Source organism: Apodemus sylvaticus, chromosome 19, assembly GCF_947179515.1.
Source record: "Apodemus sylvaticus chromosome 19, mApoSyl1.1, whole genome shotgun sequence".
Lineage (NCBI taxonomy): Eukaryota > Metazoa > Chordata > Mammalia > Rodentia > Muridae > Apodemus > Apodemus sylvaticus.
In genome coordinates, this window is record NC_067490.1 from 45,375,167 (window position 1) to 45,397,129 (window position 21,963).

General features: G+C 46.0%; 1 protein-coding gene across 3 annotated transcripts in view; it reads right to left on the reverse strand.

The window, feature by feature from the left end:
- The window catches only part of Afg1l (AFG1 like ATPase), a 157,473-nt gene that overhangs the window by 8,757 nt on the left and 126,753 nt on the right, over positions 1-21,963 (reverse strand). For 2 of the 3 annotated variants that reach the window (XM_052163885.1, XM_052163887.1), the window contains 2 exons: positions 18,744-18,814; positions 18,387-18,487 (listed from right to left, as the gene is read on the reverse strand). In XM_052163885.1, coding sequence (XP_052019845.1) covers positions 18,387-18,487; positions 18,744-18,814 — 172 coding nt within the window. Of the gene's footprint in view, positions 1-18,040; positions 18,216-18,386; positions 18,488-18,743; positions 18,815-21,963 lie in introns of all 3 variants that reach the window. The other variant, XM_052163886.1, reaches the window with a different exon arrangement.

Sequence of the window (21,963 nt, forward strand, 5' to 3'; positions counted from 1 at the left end):
CCACAGACATACACCAAACACCATAGATATACCACACATGACACACACACACCACACCATATACCACACACACACCACACACACACACACACACCACACACACATACCACACACCACAGACACATCACACACCACACACATACATGTCATACACACACCGCACACCACACCACACACACACACACACACCAGATTTTACTATGTATTATGGCAACTTGGGATTTGCTCAGTCAGGCTGGCCTCAGACTGACAGAGATCCATCTGTTTCTGCCTCCCAGGCACTGGGATTAAAGGTGTGCGCCACCACGCCTAGCTACCTGATAACTGTTTTTCATTATATAACATATAGAATTAGATGTTTTCACTGAACCACATATTGCTGATAGTGCTGTAGGCCAAACAAGTGGTATCAGTTTTGGTATCTGCCAGCCATCATGGAGACTATAAGAGGCTATACATAGGTAATGCTGCCACAGAATGCTTCTAGCAGTCAGTGTTTAAAATGTTTGGAACCATTCAACGTATTAATTAAAAATCACAAGTTAAAACATCTGACATGTCTTTGGAGAAATGCCCACGTGGGGTGGCCCATGCCTGGAAACGGCTCCAGGTGTTCCTGCTTGTCTATCCTGCCTGGGCTGTGGCTCCCCAGCTATCTTATTAAGATATGAAGTGAGGGATCTGCCTACTTTTGAACCCGGGTTTGTAATGCAGGGCCATCAGAAAGAGGCATAAGACAGTTTCGAGCTGTCGGCTTCGGCCTCAGCCCCTCAGGCTTCTGCATACCTAGGTCCACTCTGCAGAGCGCACAGGCGGCGACTGCCCCATGAGGATGAACCCTGGACCAGCATAAAGCTGGCAGGTCCCCAAACAGACCAGGGTCCAACTCAGATCAGCAAAACTGCAGATGCCAATGCCAGTCCAGCAGAGATCAAAAGAACGTCCCAGCTGACCAGGACACTAGAGGGCAGGAATAAATACTTATTGTTTTAATCCTCTGCGCTTGGGGATGAGTTATTATGCAGCAGTAGCTAAAGGAACCATTCTCACTAGGGAGAGCTACTACAGAACTCTATGTTCTCATTATCGATAACTAGTTCAGTACGTGTACAAAAATATGGTCTAGAATTTTTAGTTTTACATTACGGGTAAAAGTATGTAAATATATATTCAGTGATTTACCTGGCGCCTCTGACTCCTGAACTGACTTAAGATTTTATGCCTTAGTATACGTTTTATTTCCAGAAATAATGCTTATGATTACTATGCACAGGAGACAAGTTAGAAAATTATGTAGCATCCACAGGATGCAGGAAGACTTGGGAGCGGCTGACTGAAAGCAGAGAGTTGCAAGGAAAGAATGGATTGACGTGAAGAGGGCGTTAGGGGAGATAGCATCTTAAGAGCACTCCGGCAGAAATGGGAATGTGGAGTTTGAACTGACAGTTTGCAGAATGGGAAATCTCATGAGGTTTAAGGCTGCGAGACAAGTGAGGAAGGTCCGTATCGCCCAAGAGGACGATGGCATCGATGGGCCATGGCTCACATCCTGGGCTTGCAAAGGAAATAAACAGCTGCTCCGTGCGCGTGAGTGTGTGACACTCCCCCAGCTCACTGAGGAGTAACCTCATTCAGTTGTTCCAGAAAACATGTCAGACTCAGTGAGGAACCCTTTACAAGATATGAACTCGACCCAGTCACTTCTAGAAAACAGAAGGACAAAGTAATTGAGACCCAACAAAAGACTGTGTGCACAGGGACACACGGAGCTGTGTGTGTGCACAAGGACACATGGAGCTGTGTGCATGGGGACACTTGAGCTGTGTGTGTGCATGGGGACACTGGGAGCTGTGTGTACATGGGGACATTGGGAGCAGTGTGTGCACGGGGACACTTGGAGCTGTGTGTACACGGGGACACTGGAGCTGTGTGTGCACGGGGACACTGGAGTTGTGTGTGCATGGGGTCACTGGAGCTGTGTGTGCACGGGGACACTTGGAGCTGTGTGTGCACGGAGACACTGGAGATGTGTGTGTGCACAAGGATACTTGGAGCTGTGTGTGCACAGGGACACTTGGCTCGGTGTTGCCAAACTCAACCTTGACATCTGGTGGGGGATGTTGCCAACAACGGTGTTCATAAAACATATTTTATGACATGGAAACGCACTCATGAGAAACATGAGTGAAAGAAGTGTACTGCAAGTTTACAACTGTGTTCAGATGTGTGTTTTGCCCAAACTATATAAGTAGGAAAGGGACCAACTGCCACCTGCAAGTACACTAAGTTGTGTTTAAAGAGCTGCATTTAAAAAATTGTATATTTTACAAAAGAAGCAAAATGCATTATGACAAAAGAGAATAAAAGAGAATGGTGATGTTAAGCAATGCTAAATATCTTTACTAATTCCTATTTATAATTTTAACACTATAAGTGTGTGTGTGTGTGTGTATGTGTGTGTGTGAGTGTGTGAGTGGTGTGTGTTATGTGTGTGTGTGTGTGTGTGTGTGTGTGTGTGCGTCCATGCATGCTCACATGCACATGCGTGTTGTGTCTGAGTAGCCAAGTGGAAGTCAGGAGCCAGCTGTGGAGTTGGTCCTGTCCTTCCTCCTTTCCATGGTCCCAGGGATTAGACTCAGGTTTCCAGGCTCACAGTGCCTTCACCTGTAGTACCTCCTATGCCACCTCACAGTTTCAGCTACCCAGTCCGCTGCACACTCTCCAGTACTAATGTAAAGTCAATGTGTAAAATATCTAGCACAAATACACACCACATGATGACATTTTTGGTCAACGGTGGGCTATATACATCAGGGGTCCATGAAATTATAATGGAGCTGAAAATTTTCTATATCTTAGTAACTTTCTGAACCCTTTCTACACTGACACACGCTCACTCACTCCTGTGTGTCAAGCATCTTTGCTATGTATCCAGTGAGGTGATCCGCTGTGCAGGTTCATAGCTCGGGAACAACAGATTCTCCACTGAGCCTGTGTTTTCCTGAGCACATTCAATGGTGTTCGCTTGACAAAACTTACTGGAGCATTTCTCTGAGCCTATACTGACGTTAAGAAGTATGTGACTGCACTGAAAAGCTGGAAAGGTTATAAATCTCTTCAGGTTTGCCATTGCCACCTTAATATATCACTGTACGAGCCTGGGAGACTCGGAGGGTCACCGATAGCTTACCCCCTTCAGTCCCTAGCAGAAAGGAACAAAGGCGTGCATTTTATGTAAGTCATACACACAAGACTTCCTCCAGCTGTGCATTATGGCCAATAACCTCGGCATTTGGGCAGTATAGGCAAGGGGATTAGGAGTCCAAAGTCTTTCTTTGATACATAGTAGGTTTGAGGCCAACCTGGGTCAGGTGAGACCCTGTCTAAAAATAATATACAAACAAAAGACTTCTAAATCAATGACAACTTGGATGAGGAATAATACTAAATCCTATAAGAACTCCAAAAGCGCACTGACCTGACCACAGTAACATAAAATTAACTGGCATACAGGGGACGCCGTGGCAGCTGAGATACCTGTGCTTTCATTCCGCAGTGCCTCATGCTCCTGTGTAAGTGCGCCGTAGATAGGATACGTCCCGAAACCATAACTGATATTGTGAATTCATGCAGTGTGCCCTATGAATAATTAAAGCCCGTGATTCCTTCTGAGTACTAAATGGCGCTTCACTTAGTCGTATCCTTGAGTGTGTTATTCAGGTAGCATTATCCACAGTGGGTTCTTCTGATATATAATGATGACATTCTCCGTCTTTCTACCTGAACAATTAAAAAGTTTAATAGTCTTTGATGCGGCTGGTTATCTGGATAATTTTCGAGACAGGAACAATTAAAATCCACTTATTCGATGGTTTATGCATTCCCCACTATTGTCTCAAACTCTTTGTTTCTGTGGAAACCTGATGGAAACTTAAGGAACTTTAAATCTATAATGAGTTTGCAAAGAGCGTTTGTTTTCCTTAATTACCGGGATGCACAGCTGCATCACACGTAGCGGTTTCTCGGCAAACTTTGAGGAATAAAGACCTCGCTTGCTGGCATCTCTCTCCTGCGAGAGGAACAGCACAGCTGTCTGCTTTGGCTTTGACCCTGGTGCCAGGAGTGGGGATTTTCTCCCTGCCCCGCGCCCGGCACGACCTACAGTAAGCAGCTGTCCACACATCCTCATCCGCACAGGAGCTGTCAGCTTGAGGGTCTTTCTTCCGGCCTTACTATAAAGCTTATTCTGCTCAAGTAGGATTATTACCATGTCAGGCTCTGTCTAGATTATACCATCCCACGAGTCGCTCTTCATCCATTTGGCCTTTGCTTTATAACCCCCTTACAGCAGTACCCTGGAGAGCATCTCCTTAAACAAGTACGCATGGCATCTTGCTTTGTTTATAACAGGAATGGCCACGCCTCGGGTCATAAAATACCCTAGGAACAATATTTGATGGAAGTTAGAGTGTATGTGGCCTTCACAGAACAAACCAAAAGACTACATGAGTTGACATTATTAAAGGACATATAGCTGTCGAATTCCAAATCTGAAATTAGAAAACAAAGCACTGAAATCTATTAGTAAAGTATTTCCCCAAGAGTCAGACGGGAGGAATCTCAGGAACATGAGACCTTAAGACCCAGAGAGGGAATACTTACCACGCTAGGACACTGTGCCAACCCTGAGGGATTCTCTCCAAGGGTGTTCTCAGGAGCGCTGAGAAAAACTCACCCTCCTCTGTGAAAGTCATTTCAAGGCTGGGAGGCAAGCAGGAAGTTTGCCAGATCTAGCCCCTCCAAGTGCCTACCGCAGGACTCCGGGGAGTGACACTCTAACAGTAAGCCAGTAGAAGCATAAACCTGCATCCCTGAATGAGCCCGGGGCAATACAGAGCTCTCTCCAAATTCTGCAGGGGCCTAATTTCTGGAGATTCTGGGACTGACAACCCCCCCATAGCACATGTCACACCAGGCAGCCCTGCCAAGAGCCTCCCGTGTGATAAGCGTGCTTATTCGGGTCCTGGGAGTACTTCCGGCTTAGCTGGGGGAGGAGAGAGTAGAGAGTTCAGTGGTTGGCAGGAAGCAGTTGGCTTACACAGCCCGCGGTAGGGAGGGAGGGAAGATGCAGTGCTGTTAGAAGCAGCATCGGAAGAACAGGAAGAAGGGCTGGAGAGACTCAACAAAGAGCACTTGCTGCTCTTCCCAGGGTCCAGAGTGCAGTTAGCGCTCATATGAGGCGGCGTTAATCCAGCTCCAGGGGATCTGACGCCCCCTTCTGGCCTCCATGGGAACACACACACAAACAGCATACACTCACACAGATACTCATAAACAAAATAGTCGTTTAAAAGGGAATATGAAGAAATAGGAAACCATTATCAGTAGACTCACAACTACTATTAAGAATCACTGAACACCAGTACAACCCATAAAACCAGCAGAAGCAGCTCCACGGGGTGGTTATAGGAACAGCCTGGGATCGAGTACATCAGACTACAGTTGCTTAAGCAGTCAGCTGACCAGGATGGGGTCTTCAGGTGCTTCATACACACCTAAAATTTTTGGAAGCATAAGGAGCTATGTTCATCTATAGTACAGATTGAAAATGGCGGCTGGCTTAGTGTAAGCTTGAGGCTCAGAGACAGTCACTAGGGCACTCTGAACACATCAACTGTAAGAATGCTCTGCCTGGGGGAGTTCATAAGCTACCCAGGTTTTCAGCTATGGTGTGAGGCACAGTGAGTAGGCAGCATGGAGTACTTGATCAACAGGGCCACCTCTTCTGCTTGTAAGACTGGTGGGTGAGTAGGTGGGTGGGTAAGGGCCTTCTCAGACGCTGGCTAGCTAAGCCTGGGCTGGAGGCGACCCCTCCTGGGGAGCTGAGTGGCCTCCCACACAGTCCAGCCAGCTCTTGTGCTCTTAAGTTTACAGTTAAGGTGTTCTCTTTCAGGTTTTTAGAAGCCACCAGAAGATGTTGGACGTCTAGATTCTGTTCCTCCTGGCTCCCTTGTTCTTCAGGCCAGCCAGGTTCCAGAAAATGGGAATACCCAGGGTTTTATGTGTCCCCTACATCAGGAACACCGGTAACAAGCCTTGGGGTTTTTTGGTTTTTATTTTTCCAGAGACATACCATCTATATGTGATTGCTTTGGTAATTATTCCTGGTGTGTGTGTGTGTGTGTGTGTGTGTGTGTACATGTGGGGTGGGGTGGGGTGGGGTGAGTGGTGGTGTTTGAAAGTGTGGAATGTGGTTACAGGGCTCAATCTAGGGCCTGGTGTGCTCCCCTGGTCTCACTGGCTAGGGCCATTACGTCTGAGTTTTATTGATGGACCAGGCAGAGTGGGGAATCACAAGCATACCCTTGCAGGTGGTCTACTCCTGTGGAGCATCTCCAGCTAATCTCCTTAAAGACAGTGGTCTAAAGGCAGCTTAACACGATCCTCAGCTGCTCAACACGCCGAGCTACTTCTTTAATGTGATAAAAGACTAGCTAGCCACACAAGCCAACTAGTTCTCTGAAATATACGAATCTGGATATTAGCAGCCAAGCAAATACTGAAAAAAAAAAAATACTGGCAAGGGAAAGAAAAACAGTCCAAATGTGCTAGAATTATTTCATAAACTCGGTTATTTAAGTAACCCTATAACAATTCCTTCCTTTTTCACTCAGAAAAATATTTTATCAGCCATCTAACCATTTTTACGAATGTCTCTCACAGAGGACAATGGTATTTGACTGTACAGAAGATGACAAATTGTACGGCCAACAGTGAAATGTTTCTATTTTTCTCCTGCTCATTTTTAAATAGAATGCGTTTAGCCAGACATCTATAGAGATTGCTGAAGGAATTGGCAATGCTGTGTCTCTGCCCAAAGGACAAGTCAGTCCCCACAGAGTAGCACACATCCACTTATATAATGGGGCCTCCTGATCATCCCTCAGCAGGGGGCAGCATCTGCTGTCTGTGAGATGGAAGGCCAGTACTGTAAATGTGTTTGGCTCTGGGATCTTTCCAGAAATTTGGGAGACTATTCACAGGAAGGAAGACCAGGTTCCGGCCCCACCAGCAGAGGGTTTGCACAGGTATGTCAACTGTGGGGGTCAGGGCTGTGCAGGGCAGGGAAATAATGCAGGGCAGATAATGAGCTTATTTTAAATCCCAGGACTGTAATGTCTGCACATGGCAAAGTTGTGCGGAGGTCTCCTTCCGTGTGATTTGTTTGCAGCTAGATGGTTTGGGTTTTTGCTGTTGTTTTGGTTTTCCTTTGAGAGCCACTGGGGACAAACTGAGTCCTCTTGAGCTCAGATGTTTGAAAAGTGCTATCGGTCCTGGAAACGAAGTGGCTGAGTTATTATACTTCCTCCCATTCTTCTGCTTTCCACGTCATCAAAGCACTGGGTAAAGATGCCCAACATGTGAGCAAGGCTGAGCGCCTCGCCGCGCTGCTGAGTAGACAAAGTCCAAACCCTTCAAACATCAACAACAACAACACTGCGAATAGAATAACTCACTCCATCAAAAGATAAAGATTCAAGGAACCCACGCACAGCCTTAGCCTACCCGTTCAAACACTTAAAGCTTTTCCTGGTTTGAGAGATGTACGGGCATGCAAACCTGTGGGACGCCTGGGCCTCCCAGCTCCAGCTTTCTGAGGGATTCTTCTAGATGAAGTTAACCGAGGTGGGAAAGCCTCCCAGAGCAAGGACAGTGCTACTCCATGACTGGGGTCCCGGACTGAACAGGCAGGGAGCCCCCGAGCCTGCCTGTCTCTGCCTCTTTCCTGCTGGGACCGAGCCTGGCGTTTTGACATGAGTGCCTAGGGGTAACCTTAGCTTCCTGGGCTTATGCAAGCGCTCTACTGAGCTACCGCAGCCTACCCAGGTTTCAAGACTATGTACTTTTCCTTTCTTTTCTTTTTGTTGTTGTTTGTTTTGTTTGTTTGTGTGTTTCTGAGACCATCTGGTGAGGCTCTACATAGCCCTGGTGGAGTTGGAACTCACCATGCAGACCACAAACCACAGCACAGACCACAGGCCACACCACAGACCACAGGATCCTTTACATCCACTTAAGAGCTGGGACTGCAGGCGGGTGCCACCATGCTGGCTATCAGTAATTGTCCTGTCATTTTAAATCTGGTATTAAGCACGTATTTTGTAAAGGACTAAGTCTATAATGATGTGTATGTGTGTAGGCACATCTGTGTGTCACACATCCGTGGGAGTGCACATACCTGTGTGCATGCTCATGTGTGGAGGTCACAGGCAGATTCTGGCCGTCTTCTTCAACAGCTTTCTACTTTGTTTACTGAAGTACAGTCTCCTGATGAGCCCGGAGCTCTCAGGCTCAGCTGGTCTAGATAGTTAGCTTGTCTTGGGGTTCCATGCCTCCTTCTCCACAATGCAAGGTTTATAAACCCACTAGTCCTTACATAGGTAACAGAGTCAGAACTGGACTCTTGTCTTCACATGTGGCAAGAAGCTCTATCTTCCGAGACATTGGTCAAGGGACTCTAGGCCCTAGGTTGAGAATATTTTAAGGTTAATTTCTATTTTTAATTATATGCATGCTCGGGAGTGGAGTGGAGTTTCTAGTATGTGCATGTGAACGCAGCTGCCTTCTAAGCCAAAAAGGGGTCAAATCCCCTCAAGTGGGAGACGGTGGTTGTGGACTGCCTGGTGTGAACTGGGCATTGAACTTGGGTCCTGAATGACAGCCGTGTGGCCAACCACCATGCCATCTCTCTAGTGCCGGGTCTAGAATTATTAAGTGTAAAATTTCCATGTGTTTCTTTTTTATATTTTCAAATTCTTTTCTAAGGTTTCTTATTTTTTCACTCATTGCTACTAGTATATTTTCCTCTATACATTTGGACATACATATAAAACCCATCTTTATGAAACAACTTTGGTTAGCCTAACACCTGCTGTGTAGACCAGGCTGGTCTTGAACTCACAAAAATCTGTTTGCCTCAAGCTACTTTGCAAATGTTGTCTAGGGCTGGTGAGATGGCTTAAAGGGTGAAGACACCTACCCCCAAGCCTGACAGCTGGGTTCGATTTCTGGGGCCCATGTGGTAAAAACAGAGAGCTCACTCCACTGCCCTCCGGTGTCCATACATAGCATGCCATGCAATCACCCCACCCCACTCCCACTGATAAATAAGCGTAATTTTAAAAATATCATCCATAATTCTGATATTTGTATCATCTCAGGGCACGTCTCTGCTGGTTACCGTCTGTCTCAGTTGGGGTTTCTATTGATCAAGGTAACTCTTGCAGGGACGACATTCAGTTAGGGGTGGCTCGCAATCTCAGAGGTTTAGTCCGTTCTGTCAGCAGGGAGCACAGCAGCAGCCAGGCAGGAGTGGCGCTGGAGGGGCAGAGGGTTCTACATCTTGTTCCTTAGACAGTCAGGAAAAGATTGTCTCCTGGGCAGTAAGGAGGAGGGTCTACAAGCCCAACCCCACAGTGATTCACTTCCTCCTGAAAGGCCACACCCACTCCAACAAGGGAACACCTCCTAATAGTGCTGCTCCTTGGGCCAAGAATATTCAAACCACCACACCGGCTCTTTCAAGACTGGGTCATTCTCTGGCACCTGCCTACACCTAGCGGTTTCGGGTTGCACGGCATGTTGCGGATGCGGGATTATTAAATATACTGATTTAGTTCACTGCTTCTACTTTAGCAGATAATTAACTCAGGTGGCCTCAGACTTGAAGCTCCGTCTGCTGTGAGACAGCTCTGAAACCTCTGTCCAGGCTCTTGCCTTTCCTTTGCTATGTCCATAGGCAAGCCTGAGATTTAAGGATTGTCTGAAAAAGGTTTTCCAGGCTATTCCTTTGTGACTTTTTTCTCCTTTTCTGGATTTTTGGCCGCTGTGATACTCATCTGCCCCACTGTGGCTCCTCAGACCAGAAGCCTGGCTGGATTCTCCTGAGATTTAGGTAACTATAAGAGGCTGTGATCTGCCTTTAATCAAAAGACTATACAACTGATAAATGCAGCTCATCAACCTTGCACCCCAGTTTCTCTGTGCTTTCTTTTTTTTAAAAGAATCTTTTTTAAAAAAAAAAAAAAGAAGTATTTATTTACTTTATGTATATGAGTACAGAGTTGCTGTCTTCAGACACACACCAGAAGAGGGCATCAGATCCCATCACAGATGGTTGTGAGCCATCATGTGGTTGCTGGGAATTGAACTGGGGACCTCAGGAAGAGCAGCCAGTGCTCTTAACCGCTGAGCCGTCTCTCCAGCCCTGTTCTTGAGATTCTTGTCCAGGACTTACAACGTGGTTAGCAAGCAGGCTGCATAGAAGCTATCCCAGCAGTGTAGAGGTATAACAGCCTCCTGGTTCCAGCGTCCTCTGAATCAACTCCATCATCTCCAGCTCTGTTCCTCTCAGCAACATAAGGCCAAGGAGGCAGGAGGCAGGGGGGTCCTCCAGGCTGAGCGTCTATCTCCTCTCGACCCTGCATGCCCTGCACTTTCACACCCAACTTCCCAGCTCTCTAGGCCGAGCGCCCCCTCACCTGCAGCTTCTGGTCCTGTGCGTGCTGTGGTGCTGAGCTTAGCCAGCTCTGCTGGGTGTGCCGACTGACACACTCGCCACTCTCTCTCTTCATTCTAAGAGCACACATGGGTGACTCTGACGGAGTGTGCCTCCCTTCCTCTCTGCGGGTCCAAGTACATCCTCAAAGTGAAGCCACAGGACAAGTGGAGGCCGTGGTTACACACGATGTATACCACAACACAAGCAAGAGAGGTACCAGGGTGCCTTCTGACGCCACAACGGTGCCTCTTGACAGAGCCGACCAGGGTGACAGCAGGAAAGACCGAGAACAAAACACCGCCCTGGATTCATACTCCCACAAAAACCAGAGCAATCTCCCACTAAGGTATTCATGGCGTCACTTGAGGCTTCCCTGCTGCCTCCGCTTTAGGGAGGCTGGCTGCCTTGTGCAGAGCATGGCTCTGTCAGGAGTCAGCATAGGTAAGAGAAGAATTCCTCAAGAATGGTCCTGATGCTGGGAAGAGAGAGGGCCATGGAGATTCCTGGACTGCCTCAGCCTGCTCATAAATGTCCCCATCCTGATGCTAATTACCACTGGGGCATCCAAAGACAACCTGCAGCCATCCTGGCCAAATAGCACAGATAAAAGCTGTTCATCCTTTAGCACTTCCTGATGGAGCAGTTCCCAACCAGTAGTTTCATTAGGAATAAAACCAAATAAAGCATGAGGTGGATGGGGGGTTGGGGTTCCAGTCAAGAATTCTCTAGAAGATCCTGTTTGGTAAGACTTGTAGCTTAACAGTGTATAAGCTAGTATGATTTAACTGAGGCAGAAGAAGGCCAATACATCACTCTAATTCTGTTGGGCATCTTCACCTTGAGCACCAAGGGCAAGCAACTGAGTGGAAGGGAGGGAGGGGAGGATAAAGGAGGGAAGGGAGGGAGAGAGAGGAAGGGGGAGAGCGAGAACAGGACAGCAGTAGTGCACACTGCCAACCGCCATGCTTGTGCACTGATGGGCGTATTTTCTGCCCAGACTTTCCGCAAACACACCTGGCCACCTGTCATTTTAAAATCACAAATAATGAAGTGCTCTTGCAAACAGTTACCTGTGAGCACAGTTATTAGTTGAGGAACCAATTTTCTGCAGGTGTAAAAATTACATTTCTCAAAAGGAAAATTCCGGACTAGCCAGTTTCCTCATTAGGCCTTTAGGATTCAGCTTTGGCTTGCTTTCTCTGAAAACGATTCTTTCCTTCTTGGGTCACAAAAGTGTAACTGTAACGCAAGTGGATCCCAGGTGCTGGGGTTCCCGGCCCCCAGTTCTCTTAAGAATAACCAAGGTACCCCAGGAGCTTTGGTTCCCATGGGCTTTCTCCGCTAACCTTTGTGATTAATATATTAGAAATTCAAACTAAGGAAAACTTAAATTGTATAACCATTGGAATCTACAATAGTAAAAAAATTATATTAAATTCATAACATTTAAAAACTAGTATTTTCCAAAATAAAAATAATGTCATGATAAGGGTGGCACTGTTTTACATTTGAAAAGAAAATCCCTTTAATGTTTGGCTCAATAGAAAATGGCTAATCCTCATCTGTTTCCACATGCAATCCCTGCAAGTGAGAAACGTTGACTGGACAGTTTAGGGAAGCCTGGTTACAGTGTCGTGGTTGGAAACAACTTTTCCAGATAATTACAGGATTATCTGTTGATGCTACAGACACAACAGGAAGCTCCTTTGGAAGAAGGATACTACAGACTGGGGACAGGACAGCCTTCCTGTGGCAGAGCTGACTGGTCCTATGGAGGTCAAGTGTGAAGACGGCTTACAGGGAGACTTGCTGAGCCTGGTGACAGAACAGACCTGGGTATGACGAACCGGAAGCACCGCCTGGCCCATCAGTCCAGTGTAATTATGAGAAAGACATCATTCTGTTTGTCAAATGCCTGCCCAGACCTCATTCTGTCTGTCAAATGCCTGCCCAGGATCCCTCAACACAGTCAAGATCATCAAAACCGAGAAGAGTCTCAGAAACTGTTACGTTAGGGACTAAGAAGATGATAGCTTCAGGTATCCACGGCATCCCAGACAGAGAAAGGACATTAGGTCACGATAAGGAAGTGTGGATAAAGTAGAAACTTAATAACACTGTATCAGCTCAGGAGTCCAGTGTACACTGCTGGCAAAATAATAATACCATGGAGAAATGTATCCAACACGTGTTCATTAACTGTAGCCAACATATATTAATGGAAGATGCTAATAATAAGGGAACCTAGATGTGGAGCAGATGTAAACTCTCTGTACTCTGATCTCAGGTTTTTTTCTTCTCCCTCCTCTTTCCTTTCTTTTTTCTTTCTTTTCAGCTTTCTGAGACAACACCTCCCCGCAGCCCAGGCTGACCTCAAAGTGTGTAGTTTAAACTCACCTCAGACTCACAGTGATCCTCCTGCCTCGGCCTCTAACTGTTGAGATTACAGGTATGAGCAACCACATACTGCTTCCTCTCATTTTTTTTCTATAAACCTTAACTGATCTAAAAATTATGTTTATTTAAATTAAAAAAAATTATTGGTTCTTTGTGAATTTCATATCATGCATGCTAGACCCATTCACACACACACACACACACACACACACACACACACACACCTTCCCTCATACCTGCTTTCCTACCTTGCAACCTTCCCACCAATAGAGGAAAAAACTTGTCTGTATACAAAATACCGTGGCTGCCTTAAGGGAAAGTTCTCGGTTTTTGTTTTTTCCCACAGTAAAGGTGGGAAGCCGTACTGTGCCACAGTGCACCCACAGTGCGCCCACAGTGTACCCTTTTGTCCACATATCTTTGCTTGCAAATGTTCATTGCAATTACTCATTGGTCTGGTTGGAGGCCTCTGGCTTCTGCTATTCTATCAGTACTGAACCCTCACTGCGACTCCTCCGATATCCTGCTGTAGCCCCGTATCGTGGAGATCTTGTGGTTTTGGATCCACAGGACCCGCCCTTCATGCGCTCCAGCAGTTCATCGATGGGGTAGGTGTTGGGGTGGGCAGACTCAAAGCCCTGGATCGGGGCCTAAGGAACCTGAGCTGGTCAGCAGGCTCTCCTGCTCTATACCCTTGGGGCTGGATCACTAATAAAGCCCCCATTACTGGGGTCTGCTGTGCTGCCTGGGCGAGATGCTGGACCCGCCTATTTAAATTTTTTAAAGACGTTGACAAGATATAGATTTTAAAATGCTAATTTCACGGTAGAATCTGAAACAACTTCTGCTATGTGTATGTATGCATGTGTTTGTGTGTGTGTGTGTGTGTGTATGCATGTGTGTTTGTATGTGTGTGTATTTAAAATCATATTTATTTATGTGTCACACGTGTGTGGAGGACAGAGGACAGCTTGTTGGAGTTGGTTCTCTCTTTCGACTATGGGATGTGTGAAATCAAATGAGGCCGCAGGCTGGTGGCTGAGTGTTGAACTGTCATAATCACCCTTGTCCCCAGCTTGAGGAAGATTCTGCTGGGTAGCCCAGGCTGGCCTCAGTCTCCCAATCCACCTGCTTCAGCCTCCCAAGTGCCAGGATTACAGGCACATACCACCATACCCAGCTTATACATTTTGGATTATTATTTTCTAGTAGTCTTTCTGCATTTTTCTTCTGTCACGTGTGATTTTACAACAACAGTATGCACTGGTTATTGTGAAGTGTCGTTTTGATAAACTAATAACCAAATGTGGAAATGTTCAATTATACAACTTCCAAAACATTTAGGCAGACATGGTAGCAAACACCTGTGAACTGAGACCTCAGAAGACTGAACAGGAGGACAAGGAACTCAGGGACAGCTAAATCACATAGAGAGGGACTGTGTTCTAGTCCCGCCTCCTCCCCCTAGACTCCTGAAATTCTGTGTTTGTTGATGCCACCATCAATTTCACCAGAGGGGTAAGGGAAAGGTTCAAAAACTGGGGCAATGATGGCAGAGACAAGTGCCAAGATTTTAACTTTTACTCCTTTGCTCAGACTTCAACACTGGTGACAAACTCTGCTCATTGTTTTAACTTGAAATGACAGTCTCCACTCATTTCCAAGAAATGTCTGTCAAACACTGTGGGGAAATGTCTGTCAAGAGGAATAACCACACTCTGTCACTCAGTCTTCTATGAAAGAACTGGTAATCTTTAAGGGAGGGGGAAAAAAACCCAAAAGCTGAGAACTTTCCCTTAAGGCAGCCATGGTATTTGGTATACAGATGTGTCTCATAAAGTCGGCCTTCCATCCTCACAAATAAAGTAAGGATACATGTTCTCAAAGTTGAAACTTACAATACCAGTCATTCATTCGACCACCCTATGTGGTCTGTCTCTGTCTCTGACTCTCTGTCTCTCTGTCTGTCTGTTTCTCTCTCTCTGTCTCTGTCTCTGTGTGTCTCTCTCTGTGTCTCTCTGTCTCTCTCTGTCTCTCTCTCTCTCTGTCTCTCTCTGTCTCTGTCTCTCTCTCTCTCTCTCTCCCTACCACACCTTAGCTTTTGCTGTCTGTTCCTCTGTGAGAACCCAGCCCTGAAGGGCACAGCACGGCCTGGTGTCCCCGTCTGCTTTCAGCAGGTTGTACCTGTCATTTCTGTAGCACCACTGCTGGAAATCTCACTGCAGTGAGAAGAGCAGAGTGCCCCAGGGTTTGCACACAGAGGGAATGTGGGTCACGGAGCCTCGGGGGCTCACAGGGACCCCTGCGCACACAAATCACTGATGTGAATAACTATGAGACGTGCCGCGGCCCTGGACCCAGAAGGGGCAGCACCTCTCTGGCTTCACTTTTCTTTGGGGACACCCTGGTGAAGCAGCAGTATTTGTGTTAAGGACCTCTCGGGACTGGCGGTGTCTGCTTCCTCAACTAGCGTCATGCTCTGTGTCTCAAAGCTGACCTCAGATGTGGAAATGTGCAAGGGATCTGAGTGGATTTCACGGCAGAATTTGAATTCTATTAATGAACCTGCCCAGAAACTCCCAGGCCATCACGTAGAGGTAAAGAATGTAGCATCTAACCCTCAAACTAGTAAGGAACTCAAGTCTTCCTTTTGCTATTTTCTGGCTATATGACCAAATGAAAGTTACTTAACATCTAAATGCCTCCGTTTCCCCATCTGTAAAATGGGACAATAATAGCACCTATTTATCGTGGCATTAAATAAGCTACTATATAAAGAACACTTGATGACGCCTTCCTTATGCACGGCTCTGTTAGCTGTTGTTTTTACATGGGTGCCGAGGGGTCCTATTTTGGACTGGTCTTCTAAGCAATGCTGCATCAGACTTGTGAAGAGAGAGAACAGAGACTGCTACGGCATCAAGAAAGCAGACGGTGATCTGCAGGGTTACAGATGTGAGACTGTGCTTGGAGCATGGAGGGGAGAGGGATGTGTAGGGTGGGATGCCCTGGGCCTTCTGGTTTACATGTGCAGCATGCCAAGAACTTCAAGTCAAAACCTTCCCATACCTTAGTAATTAACACGCGGATAGACAGGTTGCTATCCGCTTAAAAGTCCATGAAAATACTATCCCCCCGCCCCCATGGCTCAAAACTAATCATTGCAGTGTGGCCTGTTTGCTCCTTGGGGGATTATTTTCTCCTGATGGTGTTGTAGTGGCAGCTGAGTGGGTCTTAGGCTGTCCAGAGACTACACTGTGTAGCTGGACCCAGCCCCCCACTGTTTACTCAAATACCTGGGTTGGATGTGTACTTTTTATCTTTCCTGACTATCTTTTGGCAGCTACGGAGTCTGGCTCCTAAGATGATCATAACTAATTAAGAGTTTTAGGCTTAATCTGAAGTTGATTGATCTCAAGGATCCTCTTCTCGTAACTATTCAGTCTCTGAATTGCCACAATTACAGAGCTGCCAAGAAATGCAAAACCACCATAATAAAGAAAATGGTAGTCAGGAACTGACCACTTAAAAATTTAGCCCTTCCTCAGGCGTTCTCCACAGGGAGCTTAACATTGGGGACAAATGAGTCCCTCAAGCCAACGTCCTGTCAGGGCTTGTCTGATGCAAAACCATCCCGGCTACAACAGAATAAATGCTGACTTGCCCGTGCATGTAACTGGCAAACGAAGGGTTTATCTACTAGAGGAAGGAAAGGCTTGAGAGGAAGTGGTATTTTGTGGTAACGACCCCACCAAAACTCCAAACAAAAACAACTAGAATGTTCACACAATAAAGGATAGCAAGGAGTCAAGAAATTCTGGAATATTTTATAGAAAGTCTTTCCTAATGCAACTGAACAACCAACCAACCAACCAACAAAGTGAAAGGATATAATCGTGGATTGGTTATGCCAAAATAAATGGAAATCTTGTGTTGTTGCTAATTTTGAGAATTTGGCTCATAATTGTCATGTGGCCCAAACTTTGGTCAAATAACGGTGAGTTGTGTTGGAATTATTTTCATTTTTCAATATTAAATCCTGATTAACCTTCTTCCCTCCAACCTCACTGCACAGAAAAGAAAAAAAAAAGATGGTATGGGATTTTGGATTCTGAACAGTTTCTTTCTGACACCAAGTGTCCAGAATTAACAAGCCTCATGTAGAGATACAAACACTCAGGGTCTGTTCCACAAGAGGGCCTGGCCTCCTCCAGGCCCCACAGCCTGCCTGCTCCTTCACCTCCCTGGGGTCCTCCTGCAGTGGGAGGAGGGCTTCATCCAAGAGAGTCTGTCTTAGCAAAGACGGCAAAACTGGAGCGAAAGCCCAAGCAGATTTTCTCCCTGCAAGTGCAGGTGACTGGGAGAGGAGGGCGGAGTCCTGTCAGCCACAGTGGGGATCAGAGGCTGCCTCTCCACCAGAGTCTTAATTAATCCTAATTGTATTCCTTCTAAAGAGCTAAGTGACTGCGGGTTGGACTCATCTGTGGTTTAAAGGTGACAAATTCTTGCCTGCTAGGAGGCTTGTGAGAGGTGTGCTCTGTTGACACTCAGCAGGTATAAATGAGAGCAAGCTATGGAAGCAGTGCCTCAAAACAGCTCTGCTTGGATCAGCGGAAAAGCAGGGAAAATCGGGAGCAGGGATGCTCAGCTGAGGAGCTCTGTGGAAAGTTACTTGACCGTCTCCAGCGGGGATAGTACATAGGCTAGTGACAGTAAGTATTCTACTGAGAACGCCACGTTTTGGACAGACAGGCTTCATATCCACAGAGGATTTGTGGTCAAAGACTTTCTGATATATGGGGGTGGGGGTCTGTGCACACACTTCAGAGTTTTAGAAACTGATGTTCTTCCACCTGGCCCAGGCGGCTCAGAGCACGGCAGCTGAACAACGAATCTGAAGAACGCAGTTCTTTATGCCATGTCTCCTGAGATCACAGTAAAATTGCTTATCTTGCTAATTTCACCTCCTTTTTTAATTTCTTGTTAGCAACCTGCGGAAGTCAGTCTCTCTTCTTCCACTGCATGGGACCATGGGGAATAGAACTCAGGTGGCCAGGCTTGGCTGCAAGCACCCTTACCCACCTTGCCATCTCGCCAGCCCGTACCTCCGCTCTCCTCACTTCCCTCACATGAGACTTTCACAACAGAGCCATACAGGACGCTGGTTTTGCTCCTGCTTCCGGCAACGGCTGACAGGCGTCTCTGCATTTCTGATTTTTCCTGAAAGCCCTTCAGAGAGCAGAGTTGGTGCCAGTACCTATAAAAAAAATTGCTTGGCAAATGGATGAAAATGTCTCCCTTATGGAGATTTCTGCCTCCCTTCTGACTCTGTGAATGGCATTTTAAAATCTGAAGCGGGCTGAGGGGAAACCATCAAGTATTTTAACACGGGAAAAGGTCAGTGAGTCTGGCCAGGCCTGGTACTTACTCTCTCACACAGTTCTTCAAATGTGCAGTCGGCAACGGTTCCACAGGCCTTATTCAGCCGCAGCTCTCTGCCTTGCACTTTCAGAATCCTTGGGCTAGTTACTATGGGAACATGAACAAAGACTCAATCTTGTCTGGATAATTACTATAAAATTCATCTCTTACAGATAGGAAATGCATAGCTTGATGAATAATAGCACATGATTCAACACATAAATTAGAGAAAATGCTGATACAATGACGGCCACTTGAGTGTGGCATCAACCCGTATACAGCAATGGAACTTATTAATTGGTCAGTGGAGATTGGGCATTGTGTTCCAAATGTATTCTCTTTCAAGAGAAATTAACTTACGTACAATCATTTTGTTTCTGAGCCAGCTCATCAAACAACTTATCCACGACAGCCTCCACATCAGCCTCACTTGTGCTACAGTGAAAAGAATAATAGAATATGAAATTAATAACACTTGAAGCCAACATCAAACAGCTGCCTGAGCCTGCTTAGCTTTTTGCCCATAAAAAAAAAAAAAGGAGAACAGGATGTTATACTCTAAACACAAACATTAGATTTAGAATACACTTAAAAGCAGAGAAGATTAACTCTCAGGTAGCCGATCCTGCCTTATTTGCATACATTGAAAGACTTCTGAGCTTCTACATGTTTCCAGTAATGAGAGGATACAGGCGGAGTAAAGCCATTAATACTATGTGTACACAATGAGAAGAAAGCCTCGGGCTCTCTCCTGCATGCAAAACAAGAGCAAACAGGCTAGGCAGTCAAGCATCCAGCAAGCATCCTTTGAAATCTCCACTGAGAGGGTACACGTGAAATTAAACATTGAGGGTGTTTTTAGAATGAGAAAAACCAAGTCAAGCCACCGGCTGAGAGGAAGGAGCGCTCAGAATGAGATCACTAGCTTCCAAATATCAACTTAATTGGCACCTCAGAAACTTTATCAGACGTCTATGCATCTGAACACATACAGGACAGCCTGCTGTTGGGGATAAGGACAAGAACGGACCACAGTTTCTCTCCAAAGTGTCCTTGTTGGACTCCCACTCCCAGCTCCCCCTCTTCTGTGAGGCCCTCACTGCACTGCTATGGAGTGAGTCTTACCACACAATCTTTTGTATTCTAATTAGAAATCACCATATGGTTTAAGGAGCTCACATATAGAGATGTGATAGTGCTGTGGCCTCTTTTCTTCTCACTTTTTTTTTTCAAAGAAGGGTTGATAAATTAACAGTCAATAGGAGAAATAACTGGTAGAAGAAAGGCTGTTCCAAAAAAACCCTTCAAGTGCAAATCTAAGTTTCCTCCGGTCCCACATACAAACTTACACAAGATGACCTGACAATATGCTTAATTTTGACACAAATCAATCTTAGCTAATTGTGGAAGTGACTGACATCCGTTCAATGTTATTGAAAACTAGTCATTAAGATAAAGTTTAGACTACAACCACAGAATTCCTCGACTGTAGCAAATGCATCAACTTAATGCACAGCAGGAAGGGGCTACCCACCTCTGCAGGTTTCAAAAATATAATTTGCCATGGTTGACAGCATAGGGAGTGCTGCCTGAGTTTCATAAGGCCTAGAAGACCTTCAGATTACACCACATTAAAGCAACTAAATGACACTATGGAAAGAAAGATTTAAAGAGACAATCGCCAAAAAAAATTTTTTTTAAGTAATTTTTAAAATTACAATTGCGTTCCATGTGAAAGCCAGAGAAAAACTTATGGGAGTTAGCGCTCTCTTTCTATCCTGTGGGGTAGAAAGCTTCATCTCTGGTCCTAAGGCTTGGCGGCGCTTTTATCAGCCCTGAAAGCAAGCTTAAATATATCGAGAAACCTCAAAGTCACCCTGATGTCACACCGACCGCATGGGATTCAATAGGACAATTCCTACCATGCAGGGGAGTTATATATACACGCAATGCTTTTGAGAAGTTATGTTTATGTGCATGCTCGCGTTTGTGTGTGTGTTTATCTGTGTTTGTGTGTGTGCATGCATGCATACGAGCACACACAAGCACACGTATGTATACACAGGTATGCAGCGCATGTGTGTGTGGAAGTCAGAGGCTGACTTCAGGTGTCTTTCTCAGTCGTTCCTCAGTTCACTACAATGACTGGCTGAGAGCTCCAGGGCCATCTGTCTCTGAGTCCCTCCCACCAACCCCGCCCACCCCGCTGCCCCGCCTCCACCACTGAGACTGGGGGAGCCTGCCTCTGCACCTGGCTTTTTTATGGATGCTGTCGGTCCAAACTCACGGCCTTGTGCATGGCAAGCACTTTACCAGTTGGGCCATCTTCCCAACCCTGATTAAAAAAAAAAAAAAGTCACACTACACACACTACACGGCCCCGGGCTGACCTGGAAATTGTGTTGCCCCTGCCTTAGCCTCTAGAGTCCCCAGGTAATGACATACTTAAAAATTACTTTTACTTATTATTATCAGTGTATGTTTCGGGGGCGTGCATGTGCCACAGTGTGCGTGTGGGGACCAAATTTGCCTTGTCAGTTTCCCATGGGTTCGGGGAACTGAACTCAGGCCATTAGGTTTTCCCAGTGAATACTTTTACGCACTGAGACATCTCGTTGGTCCTAATTGACATACTTGTCGTGGTATATAGAATGGAGCAAGGAGAGGGCAGAGTCCATCAGGTTAATACCTGTCTAATGCACACATGCACGCATGCACACACGCATGCATACACGCATGCACACACGCATGCACACTCGCATGCACGCACGCACACACGCACGCACGCATGCACGCACACACGCACGCACGCATTCAAGCATGCGTGCACGCCACATACAGAGACGACCTCTCCTTTACAACATGGTTAGTATTTTATGTTGCATTTTATTTTGTTTTGTTTTGTTTTTTTGAGGGTCCTGCCAGCCACGTACTCTAGGCTGGTCTATAACTTGCAATCCTGCTGCCTCCGTCTCTTGAGCGCTAAATTGTAGAACTGTACCACCACCCCCAGCACAAAATTATTTTTATTTTAACATTGCCTTATAAGGATTTTATTACCCTACTGTAAACAGATTCGCTGAAGTCCCAAAATAGAAAAAAGGTATTAGTGTTAGGTGGTCCAAAGCCAAAAGCATCTTATAAGTGGTTTATGCGGCTCGTGACTGCTGCCCATCTAAGCTAGCATGCACTTGGGCATAGGAGCAAGCTTTACTGCTGAGGCCAGGCCAGGGCGGCTATGGCACAGTTTGACGTGTTCAGACTTAACCAGATTGATATAAAATACAGGCAAGCAGGAAGGGAATTCTTACCATAAATACATATTCTCAAATTCCTTAACAAATAATCTTTTACCTCCTTTATCTTCCCATATTCTACTTAGACCCCAGTATTTTTATGTACATTATCACATATGTAGATAGGATGTATATGTACAGGCACACGTGGGCCACAGAGCACATGCTGAGGCCAGAGAACAACTGTGTGGGTCTGCTCTTCCCCTTGACCTTTGCATGGATTTGGAGGATCAAAGGTAGGTCCCCCAGGCTTGTGTTGCAAATGCTTTACCCACTGAGCCATCCTGT